This window comes from Poromitra crassiceps (assembly GCF_964638095.1).
Source record: "Poromitra crassiceps genome assembly, chromosome: 18".
NCBI lineage: Eukaryota > Metazoa > Chordata > Actinopteri > Beryciformes > Melamphaidae > Poromitra > Poromitra crassiceps.
In genome coordinates, this window is record NC_139636.1 from 2608338 (window position 1) to 2623307 (window position 14970).

General features: G+C 44.3%; 1 protein-coding gene across 2 annotated transcripts in view; it reads right to left on the minus strand.

Annotated features, from left to right (window-relative positions):
* ano3 (anoctamin 3) overlaps positions 1 to 14970 on the minus strand; it is a gene marked incomplete at both ends in the record, with an annotated part of 52415 nt that overhangs the window by 1508 nt on the left and 35937 nt on the right. For both annotated transcript variants that reach the window (XM_083654578.1, XM_083654579.1), the window contains 14 exons: positions 1828 to 1980; positions 2081 to 2235; positions 2532 to 2629; positions 2900 to 2957; positions 3830 to 3941; positions 4613 to 4649; positions 4866 to 5030; positions 5523 to 5663; positions 5870 to 5952; positions 8033 to 8093; positions 8877 to 8973; positions 9140 to 9274; positions 13518 to 13639; positions 13755 to 13810. In XM_083654578.1, coding sequence (XP_083510704.1) covers positions 1828 to 1980; positions 2081 to 2235; positions 2532 to 2629; positions 2900 to 2957; positions 3830 to 3941; positions 4613 to 4649; positions 4866 to 5030; positions 5523 to 5663; positions 5870 to 5952; positions 8033 to 8093; positions 8877 to 8973; positions 9140 to 9274; positions 13518 to 13639; positions 13755 to 13810 — 1473 coding nt within the window. The remainder of the gene's footprint in view (positions 1 to 1827; positions 1981 to 2080; positions 2236 to 2531; positions 2630 to 2899; positions 2958 to 3829; positions 3942 to 4612; positions 4650 to 4865; positions 5031 to 5522; positions 5664 to 5869; positions 5953 to 8032; positions 8094 to 8876; positions 8974 to 9139; positions 9275 to 13517; positions 13640 to 13754; positions 13811 to 14970) is intronic.

Sequence of the window (14970 nt, forward strand, 5' to 3'; positions counted from 1 at the left end):
CTGTGTGCTCCAACCCGTCTGATGTTTGATGTGAACATGAATTGAAGCTGCTGACCTGGATCTGCATGATCTTATGCATTGCAGTGCTGCTACATGATTGGCTGAATGGATAATTGGATGAATAAGCAGGTGTACAGGTGTTGGTAATAAAGTGCTCAGAGACGGAGCATGGGTTTGTGTTTTCATAGATACAGCTAGCTGGCTAGTTTGTGAACGTTTGGGTGTGTGTCTATGAATGTGGCTGTGGCCATTTCTCAAAACTCAATGCTGTATGGCTGCATTGCATTTGGTTCTATTACATCTCAGCGTGCTGTTCTCCCTTTATGGTTGTTGGACGCTGGTGCAAAATGGCGATCTTCGATTCTGCGGGACTAACAACAAAACCTAAATGTCCTGCTAGCAAATTACAAGTGTTTTAGTTCCCCCCCCCCTTTAATTAGAGGGTGATGTACCACAAAAAGCATTTGGTCACATATTATATGGATTATATAGTATATATATAGTATATATATATATATATATATATAGATTATATAGTATATATAGTATAGTAGTTGGAGTGTCCATGGGAAGGTGGGTTGGTCACATATTCTATGGATTATATAGTAGTTGGAGTGTGGAGTACATATTATATGGGTTATATAGTAGTTGGAGTGTCCATGGGAAGTTGGGTCACATATGATATGGATTATATAGTAGTTGGAGTGTCCATGGGAAGACATATTATATGGATGATATAGTAGTTGGAGTGTCCATGGGAAGGTGGGTTGGTCACATATGATATGGATTATATAGTAGTTGGAGTGTCCATGGGAAGACATATTATATGGATTATATAGTAGTTGGAGTGTCCATGGGAAGACATATGATATGGATTATATAGTAGTTGGAGTGTCCATGGGAAGACATATTATATGGATTATATAGTAGTTGGAGTGTCCATGGGAAGACATATTATATGGATTATATAGTAGTTGGAGTGTCCATGGGAAGACATATTATATGGATTATATAGTAGTTGGAGTGTCCATGGGAAGACATATTATATGGATTATATAGTAGTTGGAGTGTCCATGGGAAGACATATTATATGGATTATATAGTAGTTGGAGTGTCCATGGGAAGACATATTATATGGATTATATAGTAGTTGGAGTGTCCATGGGAAGACATATTATATGGATTATATAGTAGTTGGAGTGTCCATGGGAAGACATATTATATGGATTATATAGTAGTTGGAGTGTCCATGGGAAGGTGGGTTGGTCACATATTACCGTATATGGATTATATAGTAGTTGGAGTGTCCATGGGAAGGTGGGTTGGTAGTTGGAGTGTCCATGGGAAGGTGGGTTGGTAGTTGGAGTGTCCATGGGAAGGTGGGTTGGTAGTTGGAGTGTCCATGGGAAGGTGGGTTGGTAGTTGGAGTGTCCATGGGAAGGTGGGTTGTTATATGGATTATATAGTAGTTGGAGTGTCCATGGGAAGGTGGGTTGTTATATGGATTATATAGTAGTTGGAGTGTCCATGGGAAGGGTTAGGGTTAGTGTCCATGGGAAGGTGGGTTGTTATATGGATTATATAGTAGTTGGAGTGTCCATGGGAAGGGTTAGGGTTAGGGTTAGGGTTAGGGTTAGTGTCCATGGGAAGGTGGGTTGGTGGGAAGAAATATGGGCAGAAATATGGGCTGTGGGAACATATCACATATCACATGGAATGGAAAATGTCTGGTTCCCACAACGATGTACTGATGGAAAAGTGGCTCCGATCCAAAAATGAGTGAAAGACACTGTGGTGATCTGAGGGCAGTCAGAGCTCAAAGCTCACCTATGTCAGTGGCCCGGGCCGGCATGGGTCTCCTCCACTGAGTCACAAACTTGTAGGCGTCAAGACGAATTTCAATGATGTTGTTGAGCAGCGCCAGGAGCGGAGCCAGCGGGAACGCTGCTACAAAGATGGTGGTGAAGCCAAACTGGAGGACTGGAGAGAAAGGAACCAACCTTCAGCCACATTTGCATTGATCCCTTATCCTCAAGCAAGGTCAAATGTAACACTTCAAAGGAGGAGAATATTTATTTACCCATTTCAAGGTATTCGTCCACCAGTCCATGGGCGTTCATTGGCTGCAGATTCCAGTCTCTGTCCCACTGTGGAAGCTGGGCCTTATTCTCCACACTTTGCCCTATGCTGCCTCCTTTTTTTATCTTCCTGCGAGACCACCAATTCTGCAGCAAACTGAAAATGTGGCAAATAGCGAACCGTCAACTCCAAGCAATTATTTGTGACGATGCAGTGCTCACACTGCAGGAACAGTAGCTAAGCCCCGCTGGAGAGGGTTTGATGTGTTTCTGCACAAGAAATGCCTTTTCGTACGGTAATGAGTGAAAGTGTACCTGTACCACACAAAGCTATAGAGAAATGACCCAAGGTTTGTAAAATGTCACTCACCTGACTTTACAGCATGTGCCATTAAATACGGTTTCTCTAATTCTGAGAGGGCTAAATCAATACGGATGATAATCATAACTCACGGATAACCGAGCTCCATGAAGTTGTTCCAGATTTGTTTGAAGAACATGATGACGGCCATTTGCAGGCACAGATCAATCAAGCAGCCACTCGGGTGACACTGAGAGGAAAAATAACAAATAATAAAAAACTGTAACATCCATATTTCATGCTCAACTGAATGTCATGAGCAAATCCAGGGACACATTTCATCCCCTTCTGTGTTTGATTAATATGATTGAAAATCACATTATGCAGGAGATTATTGGCTCACATTGTGGTGTCATTTACAGATGAATGATTCATATTTTAAATTTGTCCCATAGGCCCTATAGAAGGCAATAAACAGCTCCACCATTGTTGAAATAATCATCCGCTTATTTGCACTCACCTCCTCCAGTCTCCATCGATTAAAGAGTTTATTGTATTTTCCAGGCCTGCCAGCAAACCTGCAGTTAAGATTGACAACATTAGATTATAGAAAAAGTAATAAACTGAGCAGGAAACAAGTGGACACTCAGAAGGAGGAAACAGATAAACAGCTTCGCAGACGGCACGGCTCCAATGTCCACTTCTTTTTTGCACCAAGGTGATGTTTCCAGCACCACTGCTCTTCATCAAAGCTGTTTCTAGGTTTATTTCATGATTTGCTCACTTTGGGCTCAGCACCTGCCCTCTTTAGTTTAGATGTGTGGGCATATACTCCTATTTGGCACTTAAAATGAGTTAATTATGTCAGATAAACCACAGCACGGTTAAGGAAGTATTATATATATATTTTATAAAGTTTTTTTTTCTCCCCAATTGTACTTGGCCATTCCTACTGCTGTCCCGGTCGTTGCTCCACCCCCATCTGCCGATCTGGGGAGAGCCGTAGACTAGCACCATGCTTCATCTGATACATCTGCAGTCGCCAGTCGCTTCTTTTCACCTGACAGCGAGGGGTTTCACCCGCAGGACATAACACGTGGGAGGATCATGTTATACCCCCCAGTTCCCCCCCCCCCTCCAGACAGACATGGCCAATTGTGTCTGTAGGAACATTTGGCCAAGTTGGAAGCACCGCTGCCGGGAATTGAACCCGGGTCTCCGCGGTGGTAGGCGAGTGTTTTTCCCCTCACTACACAGACGCCGTGGTAAGGAAGTTAGTTGTGTAAATCCTGGAAATGTGAGGTCTAAAAATAAGTACACAGTGAGCCAGGAGAGAGAGCCTTGGCAGATGTCATGAAACAATGAGGAGGATGAAACAAAATGTATCTGCAAAATCCCTCATTCAATTCACTGCAAACAGGAAGTGCAGCGTTTATAGCATCCAGCCTACCTTCCAAGAAAGAAAGCAATGTAGAACGTGGAACTGTTCAAATTGACAAACTGGAACAGGAACATCTTGAGAGCAAAGCTGTTCTCCCACTCTGACTCCGTCCGTGGATGTTCTGGGGGGAGGAGGAGGGTTGTGGGGGGGGGGGGGGGGAGGAGGAGGAGGAGGGTTGTGGGGTGGGGGAGGGGGAGGAGGAGGGTTGTGGGGTGGGGGAGGGGGAGGAGGAGGAGGGTTGTGGGGTGGGGGAGGGGGAGGAGGAGGAGGGTTGTGGGGTGGGGGAGGAGGAGGAGGAGGAGGGTTGTGGGGTGGGGGAGGGGGAGGAGGAGGAAGGTTGTGGGGTGGGGGAGGGGGAGGAGGAGGAGGGTTGTGGGGTGGGGGAGGAGGATGAGGGTTGTGGGGAGGGGGAGGGGGAGGAGGAGGAGGGTTGTGGGGGGGGGGAGGAGGAGGAGGGTTGTGGGGTGGGAGGGGGAGGAGGAGGAGGGTTGTGGGGTGGGGGAGGGGGAGGAGGATGAGGGTTGTGGGGTGGGGGAGGGGGAGGAGGAGGAGGGTTGTGGGGTGGGGGAGGGGGAGGAGGAGGAGGGTTGTGGGGGTGGGGGAGGGGGAGGAGGAGGAGGGTTGTGGGGTGGGGGAGGGGGAGGAGGAGGAGGGTTGTGGGGGTGGGGGAGGGGGAGGAGGAGGAGGGTTGTGGGGTGGGGGAGGGGGAGGGGGAGGGAGAATAAATGCTTAGTGCCAAACATCCACAACGAATTAACGTGTAAATAAATGCAGCATGTGGACAATGCTCACCTAAATTGGTCAGCAGATAGGCCACCTTTTCATATACCTGACAAGGCAAATGATATCACTCATATGTCATAGGAAAAAAGATATGGTGATTCTAATGATAACAACATGACAGATAGTCAAACAAGAATCTATGCGAGGGGGGGGGGGGGGGCGGGGGTGGATGTTTGAAAATGAAATGAAAAATGTTTCATGCAACATTTGCTGGATGGGATATACGAGTGTGCCAGATGAAGCTTGTCCAGCAGACACCCACCACATTGAGAGACATGATGATTATAAAGTTGATGCAGACACCAGTGCCAGAGGTGGCAAACTGCCAGTTCTTCTGCACAAACTCCCAGTCGAACGAGGCAAACTTCTCCATCGCGATGAGACGGAAAACCACCACAGCAAACACTGCTGTCAACACAAGGGATATCTGTGCAAAGAAGATAGAGCGGTAAAGAGGGAAGTGGAGAAGAGAGGATAATGTATGAGTTTAACAAACCTGCCTCTAACAAATACTCCACTTGTCTACGAAGATTCACTTCGGTCATCCAGCTACTAAGATATTTTGGTTTAGGCTGTCAGTTTGAGAGTGTAACTGTTTCATTTGGGGTAATTAGCTCATCATGATTAACTGAGCAGCATGAAAAGAAGAGCCTACCGACTATGAATAATGCAAATAAAAAAATACAAATCTAAAAAGTTTCTCATTCAAAAGCAGACGATAAACATGGTCAGAATAAGGACAAATCCACTACTGTGATCTCCTCTCAAGACAGCGTTTTACATTAGAAAACAATGTCCAGCAGGGGGCGAAGTTAAGCCGCTGCTGGTGCATATTGCATTTCAAAGGTACAAAAGCTGTGATCTCTACTCTGAGCTGGAATCCTTAGAGGCAGATTAAGCAGAGATCAAAGGGTTTTACCATGAAGAAGATTCCGGACACAGACACCATGAGCCTGCTCAGCTTGTCTGTGAAGGGCTGGAAGGGCTCCGGCTTGCCAGAGATGGGGTTGGTTCTCTCCACCCTGGAGTACTTGGCTTCAAACTGAGGCCGCAGCTCCTCCTGATTCATCAAAGCAGAAAATTCCGGCATGAACTATTGCCACACACCCCTGTCTGACTGACACGTCAGTAAACACGTATTTTTTCTTTCTTTACAGTAAACGTGTATTTCTTTTCTTTGCAGTGTCAAAATAATAAGACGTGGATAGGATAAAAAAAACACAAGGTAATAAATAGATCTAATCTGTGGAAGGATGCTGCTGATACCTCCTCCTCCTCCCAATCAATGAGATCCCAGTCATAAGTCAGTTCTGCCCTCCTCCTCTTCCAGAACTCCAGGAATACTGTGGCTGCAAAGCGGGATATGGAAAAAGGACAGAAATCAATTGCATTATTGATTGACATGATTGATATTTTTTATATGAATGTCGCAAGGTGATTGCTTGAGGAGAGAATAATGAATCAAACACCATGCCCGGTCAGATATCCTGAGCCAAACTAGCGTATTTGGCTACACGGCCCCGTATGAATGCTGATGACCGCCATCGGGTTACAGATGGCTTAGTTTTGTGCTATTAAGTTACAGCAAAGTGGCTCAACAAGCTTTGCTTGTGCAGTGTTTCAGGCCAAAGCCACTTTCAGTTGGGTAGAGTTACGGTCGAGCTGATTGGGAGATATTGTGTTTAATATTTTGTTTTGGCTGAAGGTTTCTGCAACACCAGAGACGATGTTCGTATACTCTCCTTATTACGCCGTTATAACACCTGAACTAGATTTTCATAATGGCTACATGGCACACAAGCGTCAAAATTGGAATCCAGTGTCACGGCCCACCCCCCCCTGCCCCCCGAAAGAATCAAAATATGTTTATTTATGTTATTTGCCTGAATTATGTGCACCCGTTTCAGTTCAGCTCAGTGTTAGGGTCTCTGCTGCATTTAGCTGTCATGCTAATTTCTCTGCTCTCTGCGGTCCATGAAGGGCAGAAGAGACAGACGAGACAGACGAGACAGAAACGTGAACTGAAGGTAGCAACCTACATAGCCTGACAGACACACGACCATTAGTTCTGCTGACCATCTCTGCGTTTTAATTGGATCGTTTTGCAGCCCCGCCCCCAGCCCATCTCCCCCCCAGAGCAGCAAACAAGGGCAAACACTGGACCCACTGTTATAATTGTTTACCAGATACAGTATGTTAAGGAATTTGCCTAGATGACCACTAATTCCTTAACATATTGGACGATGTCCTAAATGTGAACCTAACCTCAGAAGTCTTAACCTGCTTATCACAAGTCTTACATTTAAGGGGAAACAGAATGATGTGTGCAAGAAAGATGAATTTGGGACACAAATGAATTATGGCTTTATAAAGCACCGGAGTGTGAATCCTCAGTTAGCACAACTTTGACTGCTGATGAAAGATGATGAAGTTTAATATAGCGTGACCCACTTTCATTGAAAGAGAGCGAGAGAGAGAGGCAGCCTGTTCAGATGCCTACATTCAGTCCCATGGGCCAAACCATTTTTCCACTCTGTTTTCGCACACACCAGCCTGGAGTGCAGTCAGCAGTGCAGTACTGCTACTTTGCTCCACACTGCCCAAAGTCTTCATTCTGGGTTCAGTGTGCCCCCCCAGACCCAAGTCACTGAGGCTGACTGGACCTCATTTAGCCAAAACGCAGAACCCAATGTGCCAACACTTCCCTCTGGGCTCAGGTGATTATTTACCAGGCTGGCAGAGAGATGGATCTAGGCCAGACACTGCACAGCGTGCTCCAATAGTCTTATATTACAAAGATATCACGGGGCATTGCTGCAACGCAGCAGACTGATACAGTTGAACTGGAGAACTGTTTAATTATACCTGCTAATTACATCTCCACAGAATTGGCAGAGTTAATGCAGACACACACTGAAACCTGACTGTGAATTATTAGCTGACAATTGTGTTATAGTGTCAGTGGAGATCTCCTGTATTTGCACTGCATAATGTTGACTGTATTGAATGCTCAGGTGAAAAGCTTCATGTGTTTGGAGGAGTCCATCGGAGAGTGGAAGCATGACACACTTTGGATATTGGATAATTGGATAAACACATTTGAATTCCAGTAGGATCTGTATCAAGCCGAACACACGCACACGCACACGCACACAGGCAGGCAGGCAGGCAGGCACACATACACACACACGCACGCACGCACGCACGCACGCACGCACGCACGCACACAAACACACACACACACACACACACACACACACACACACACACACACACACACACACACACACACACACACAGTAGATGATCAACAAGGACGTCCTTCACACCCGACTAAATTGTTTCGGACAGTTGATTAAATACAGCAAGCATAGGCAAAATCACACCATTTAGGAGAATGGACAGACAAAAGTGAAAGGCTGAACCTACCCCAAATAGCCATGAAGATAGCAAAGAACACAGTACCCCCATTGTCAAACAGATGGGTCACCTAGAAACACAAGCACATAAGGCAAGGCAAGCTTATTTGTATAGCACAATTCATACACAGAGGCAATTCAAAGTGCTTTACATAAAAAAGATGAAAAGAAAAAAGCATAGAGAAATAAAAATGACAAAGAAAAGTATTACGTAGCAAAAAAACAACAATACAATACAAAAGGTCACCGTGCAGACCTCACATAAACATAAATAGACTTAGAGTGAACAGAAAAACCAAAACAAGGATGGGATAAGCTAGTGCATTTCAAATCAAGTGAAATAATTGAGAAGGATAAAAATATTATTTTGATCCTGTCAAGCGTCGAATAATAATTCGTACTTTACCCACGTGTTGCTGTATTGGCATCCTGATTACCAATCGCACTTTTGTGAGTGAACTCATCTCCGTATTTTCTCAAAAATGATATCTCCCTGTCTAAATGTAATTTTGCCCACTACTGCCTGCTCGTGATCAAGCATATCAGATCTCACTGCTACTTGCTAGTATTCCCCATACTGCCTGCTCTTGATCAAATAAACATGGTCAGATCTCACTGCTAACATAAGGGACATAAGAGAATGTTCTGAAACAAAGTGTACTGTGTTACGTAACAGTGGTGTTATAAAATATAAAAAATAAAACATTCATGGCTTGGGTTTCGTTTCAGTACAATAAAGAGTGGTCACAGTTACATTCAGTAAATCTTTGTCAAATGAATGGCAGGAAATTGTGACAATCCCCAATATATTTGAACGCTGAGTGGATCTGGGATAATATCAAGAGTTTACTGACCTTTGCATACACACAACTGTCACTCAGTGTCCACGGGTTGCAGTTTTCCTCACACATAGGACACATGATGGTCGTGTTGGCTTCACAAATCTCTTTACTGATGAGGCAAGGAACCAAGACATGTCATATTATATTATATTATATTATATTATATTATATTATATTATATTATATTACCATCCAAATGATTTTGAATACTCTACGTTAATATCAACCCAGCAGAGTATTTTTGTATCACGCGCAGGCAGGGTGTGTGAGCTGACCTGACTTGGCTGGAGTCCATGGTGAAGAGACCATAGAGGAAGACGAAAAGGCCGACCAGTGCAGCAGGGATCAGCATGCCGGTGTACCAGCCTAGCCAAGCGAAGTACAGACCGATTTTCTCCCCAAAGTAGCGCCTGGAGGGAGAAGAGGAGGGGAGACGAAGGGGTTAACAGTTCTCTGAGGGTGTCTTGACTTCTAATTAGAATTTATCCAACATTGCTATGTTCATTTCAATCATGAGAGACTTGTAAGACATTTTAACAATCTTTATTGAATCAGAATAGACAGTTTGAGTATGGCGTATGACTCCATGATGTGACGCTCCTCTTGCTATGAGAGAGGGGGGCGTCAGTGCTGTATGAGATAGAAAATCCCCCCTAAGTGGATTGTAAAGGAGTCATGACATTGGTGGTGATCTGGGGAGGTGGTGGGGTGAAGCTTTTGCTCTGGAGATGCTAGATGAATGCGGGATGCTGGCACGAGGTGAGTGATGACTGCACAAGTGTGATTTAAGCTGTGGTGATGGGGACTTTATATAGTACCAGGAGAAGGGCATTTATGATTTGTGGGTGGAAACTGGCGGTGTGGTGGTGTTAGATTGAAGGTTAGGGAGGAGGGCTTGTGACTAATAGGTCATCCGGTTGAAAACCAGTACCAGCTGAAAACCTGGTTGGGAAATAAATACCTGCCTCCGCTCCCTAAACCACTACTGCCAAGGTGCCCTGGAGCAAGGCATTTAATTCCCAACTGTTTGAGGGTGAGGCTGCTCATCAGCAGAGGTGGAATGTAATGAAGTACATTTACTCAAATACTTTTTGTTGTTACTTTTTTAATTGTTATTATTTACTACTACTACTACTACTACTAATAATAATAATAATAAGTACCGTAAATTCCGGACTATAAGACGCACCGGTCTATAAGCCGCAGCACCAAAATTGACTATTTTTTTCTTCTATAAGCCGCACCGGACTATAAGCCGCGGGTGTTTTGATGTTTAATTACCATATGAAAGGGTTCTGCACAGAGAGGAATGTCGGGAAAGAGATCGCTGTTTGGGGAAGCTCCCATTTATTTTCAACAAAACAAGCATTACGGTAGGGTAGGCTATAGGCTATAAGAAGCTCCCATTTATTAACATTTCAACAAAATAAATACCGTAGCTATAAAAAATAAAACAATAATAATAATAATAAAACAATCCTCAAAAGGATAAAGTGCTGTAAAAACAATAAAACAATTCTCAAAAGGTTAAGGTGCAGTAAATAACTGGAAAACAAAAAACAATCCTCAAAAGGATAAGGTGCTGCCAACAAAACCAGGTACCGTAATCCTTCTCTTCATCTTTTAGATGAAGGTGCAGCAAACGGCTGTAAACAGAGTCAAAGTAAAGTCACTAATCCTCGTCTTCCTCGTCTTCCTCTTCTTCCTCCGTACTGAAACCAGCAAAGTCCTCAACTTCAGTGTCGGAAACGAACAGGTTCAGGGTGGCTTCGTCAACCACTCCTCTCTCTCCTTCGTTGTCGCTCTCAAAACCAACGAACTCCTCTTCGTCACTGTCCGAATCGAACAGCCTCTGAAGGCCCTCAGCTGTGGCGGCGTCCTCCTCTTCGTCACGCAGCAGTCCAGCCTTTCGGAACCCGTTGGTGATCGTGGATGTCTTAACACTCCTCCACGCTGTCAGGACCCACTGGCAAACTTGTGCGAAAGTTGCCTTCCTCATTCGCCCTGTTTTTGTGAATGACTTGTCCCCGCTCGTCATCCACGTCTCCCACTCGATGCGCAGCGCCACTTTAAATGCGCGATTGACACTGATGTCGAGTGGCTGGAGATGCTTGGTCGTGCCCCCAGGTATCACAGCTGGAATGCTGTTTGTTTTCTTGATGGCTGCTTTGACCGAATCGGTGATATGAGCCCTCATGCTGTCCAGGACGAGCAACGCTTTCTTTTGGTGAAAGAATCCTCCAGGGCGCTGGACGTAGCACTGAGACAACCACTCCTTCATGACACTTTGCATCATCCACCCTTTCTTGTTGACTCTGACGCAGATACCACTGGGCATTTTCTCTTTCGGCATCGTAATCCGCTTGAAAATCACCATTGGCGGCAGCTTCGCTCCAGATGCTGTGCAGCCTAGAACACAAGTGAAGTTGGTTCTCTCGTGACCTGTGGTTCTTAACGTGATCGACGATTCACCTTTCTTGTTCACAGTGCGAGTGAGTGGCAGGTCGAACGTCAAGGGCACTTCATCCATGTTTATGATCTGCTCCGGTTCGATGGAATAATCCTTGATCTTCCTTTGTGTGTATTCGCCGAAGTTTGCGATTTTCTCCTGGTAGTCGGGAGGGAGTTGTTGGCACACAGTCGTCCGCGCCCGGACAGACAGTCCCTTTCGTCTCATGAAACGAAAGCACCAAGATGGCCCACCTCTGAAATGTTCAATTTTCATCTCGGTGGCTACTGTTTTTGCCTTCAGTCGGATCTGCACCGTGGAAACGCCTCGACCGTCTGCTCGCTGGGTCAACACCCAGTCCTCAAGGGAATCTTCAAGCTCCGGCCATCTGCTTTTGTGGCCTCTGAAGGACTTTTTTGTTTTCTTACACTGAGACAGTTCCTCCTGCTGCTTTTTCCAACGTCTCACCATCGATTCATTTATGCCCAGAGTACGCGCGGCTGCTCTATTTCCCTCTTTTAGTGCGAGTTCGACTGCTTTCAGCTTGAATGCTGCGTCGTGTGAATTTCTGCGTACCTTCCCCATGGTAAGTGAGAGACAGACTGCTCGTCTTGTTGTGATTCCGGGCTGATGAACTTTGCTTACCGTAATTACCATATGTAAGGGTTCACGCACAGAGGGGATTGTTGGCTGTTTGAGGAAGCTCCCATTTACCGTATTACCGTAACATTTCAACAAAACAACATAACACAACACCTTTGTTTATTTCGACAGTGCACACAGTGTCCGCGGTGTGGTGAAAAGAGGGCAACAGAGGAAATTAAAACAGAAGTGGATTTATAGGTAGAAAGAGTGCTAAAAAAGAGAGATTTTATTTGTATTTGAAATTTTTTTTCTGAAAAAATCCATAGATAACACGCACCGTTATATAAGCCGCAGGGGCCAAAAAACGGGAAAAAAGCCGCGGCTTATAGTCCGGAATTTACGGTACTTATTTTGAGGTACTGGCAGTTTACTTGAGTATTTCTGTTTTGTGAGATTTTATACTTTTACTCCATTACATTTATCTGACGGCTGTAGTTAGTAGTTACGGTACTTTGTAGAATAAGGTTTTACATGCAACACATACAATAGAGAGCCGCTGGAATGAGTCCGGAAAACATTGATGCTAACACTTCACTCTTCACTGTTTTCGCCTATGGGATTTTTGAATGGGTTTTTGGCGCGATGCTTCTAATAAGGTCTGTGGTTAACGCAAGCTTATTCAAACATGAACCAGTGTTTGGCAGGATAATCTTCACACATGAGGACCACTTTTATGGGGTTTTAAGCTTTTACGTGCGGTTAAAAGGGCGGCTAGCTAGCAAATGGCTAAATGAGACTACACTGTTGAGTCGATGGGGATATTATACGTCAATAACGTCATCACTTCAAAGGACGAACACGGAAATTCTCTTTCCCTCACCTGGTTCAGCCCGGGGTAATCAGTGCACAAGCGCACACATCAACAACACTCCAGGTTGAGTGGTGACGTGACGTGGAAGCCTATGCGACACTGTGTGTAGTTCTGGATTAGTTTAGCACAAGCTTTTTACTGTGTGAAGAAGATTATCCCGCTGGTTCGCGTTGGCAAGCTTGCGTTGCCCAGAGACCTTATTTGATGCATCGCGCCAAAAACCCATTCAAAAATCCCATAGGCAGAAACAGTGAAGAACCATGAAGTCCGGGACTTCCGTGTTCCGACTACAAAAATATGCCATCCCTGCGGCTCTCTATAAGCTGTAAAAATAAAATGTGATGCATTGTTAGAGTTTTTTTTATTTTATTTTTTATTTTTATTTTTTATTTCACCTTTATTTCACCAGGAAAATTACTTGAGATCCAAGATCTCTTTTTCGAGTAAGACCTGGCCACTCGAAACTCCTGTTGGGGAAAACTCCCCAACAGTATGGAGTGTTAGTTTAATTTTGTAGGTGGTCTACTAGGTCTATTAACTAATAGATAGTAGACCACCTACAAAATTAAACTAACACTTCTACACTTTTTCAAACCTTTGAATGCATGCAGAACATTATATAAAGGATTTCAATACATTTTCCATCTCAGGCCAACAGCAGAAGACTATGAATGGTCCCTGGAAAAATGATGAAAAACCCAACGTGTGCTGGTGTGTCTGTGGTGTCACTGGAGTAAAGGTGGATTACCTGATGAGGTCCAGAGGCTGGTATTTGTACCAGATGCCCCAGCGGGCCCATCTCTCATACAGCAGGTGCCGGTGGTTCTGGGCACCGTGGGTCTTAATAGGATGTGGGCTCTTGTATCCCCCCTGACAAGAAACAGAAAGCATGGCAAGTCACATTGCAGGAGGAATGGTAATGCTGCTGTGCAATTTGTGAAACCAAACCACTGCAGTTTTTCAGGCACCCAATAAAACTTCTCACCTCATGCGGAGGAAACGCAGCCTCATATGTGCTATTGCCCAGTAAACGATTAATACCTAGAACAGAGCACATATTATACTTTATGGCAAAGGACATGACAGCTAGATTAACATAAGGATGATATGCAGTCAGCAGACCATGCTCAAATTTCACTGATAGCCATAATTGACAGACATGTCCAGTCAATTAAACAGTGATAATAATTTGCTGCGTTATGTAACAGAGCTTGATGCTTTAGCAATCATGTTTAATGGTATTAAAACCCTTTGATAAGAACTATAATTAGCTGCATGTACTCATATACAGGGTACTTCTCCATTTTTGCTGGGCCATCGATGCTTGCCGTCTATAACAGCACTGATGCAGGACATGCAAACTACTGTCTAATTATATGGCATAAGAAACTGTAGATGTTGAATTATATTCTGAATAAAGTATTTAGATTATTATTTCCAGCAGGCTGCACTCATTCTACTTAAAAGTGGTAACCTTGTGTGGAGTAGTAATGAATGGAATACTGAATTAATGCAGCAGACGGTTAGTGGGGTTAAATCTGAAGACACACAACACAAAAACATAATTTAGACAGACATATAGACAGGACTTCCCTACTCTGTGTGTCTGATTTTCAACACTTCATACATACAGTAGGCCTATGTGCCAACTGGCTACTGGATAGTAAAATGAGTCTGACAGGTATAAAGCTTTGCCAGTCAAAACACTAGAGTCTAGTCTCCTGGCTCTCCTCCCAGTAGCACCACCCAGACACATACGCACCTTGCCAGGAGTTCACAGACTGGGCAAGGTACATCCGGTCATGGCGACCATAATAATTAAGTAGAGACAGACAACAACGTTGGGGAGCTGTTGAAAAATGGAGGAGATGTAACCAGCAAAGTACCGTTAGGGGTGCAGGAAGGCAACCGCTAAATCATGAGATTTAACGAGAGCCAGGAGGTACAAGGCAGCTGCAGCTCGCTAGCAGTTCACATTGTTTTCTATGTCACAGGATCCAGTTACATATCTAGCAACATAGCACAGAAAGCTAGGAGCAAACAGTGATGTAAAACACCATATAGTAGCTGATAAACTAATTAAACTGTAAGTACATAGCCTACTTTAAACACAAAATAGTTCAGATAATTTGCTTTCAAAAATACAAGAAAGCCACAAACTTTTTTACAGTGCACGTTTTCTTGTCATATATCTCCATTAG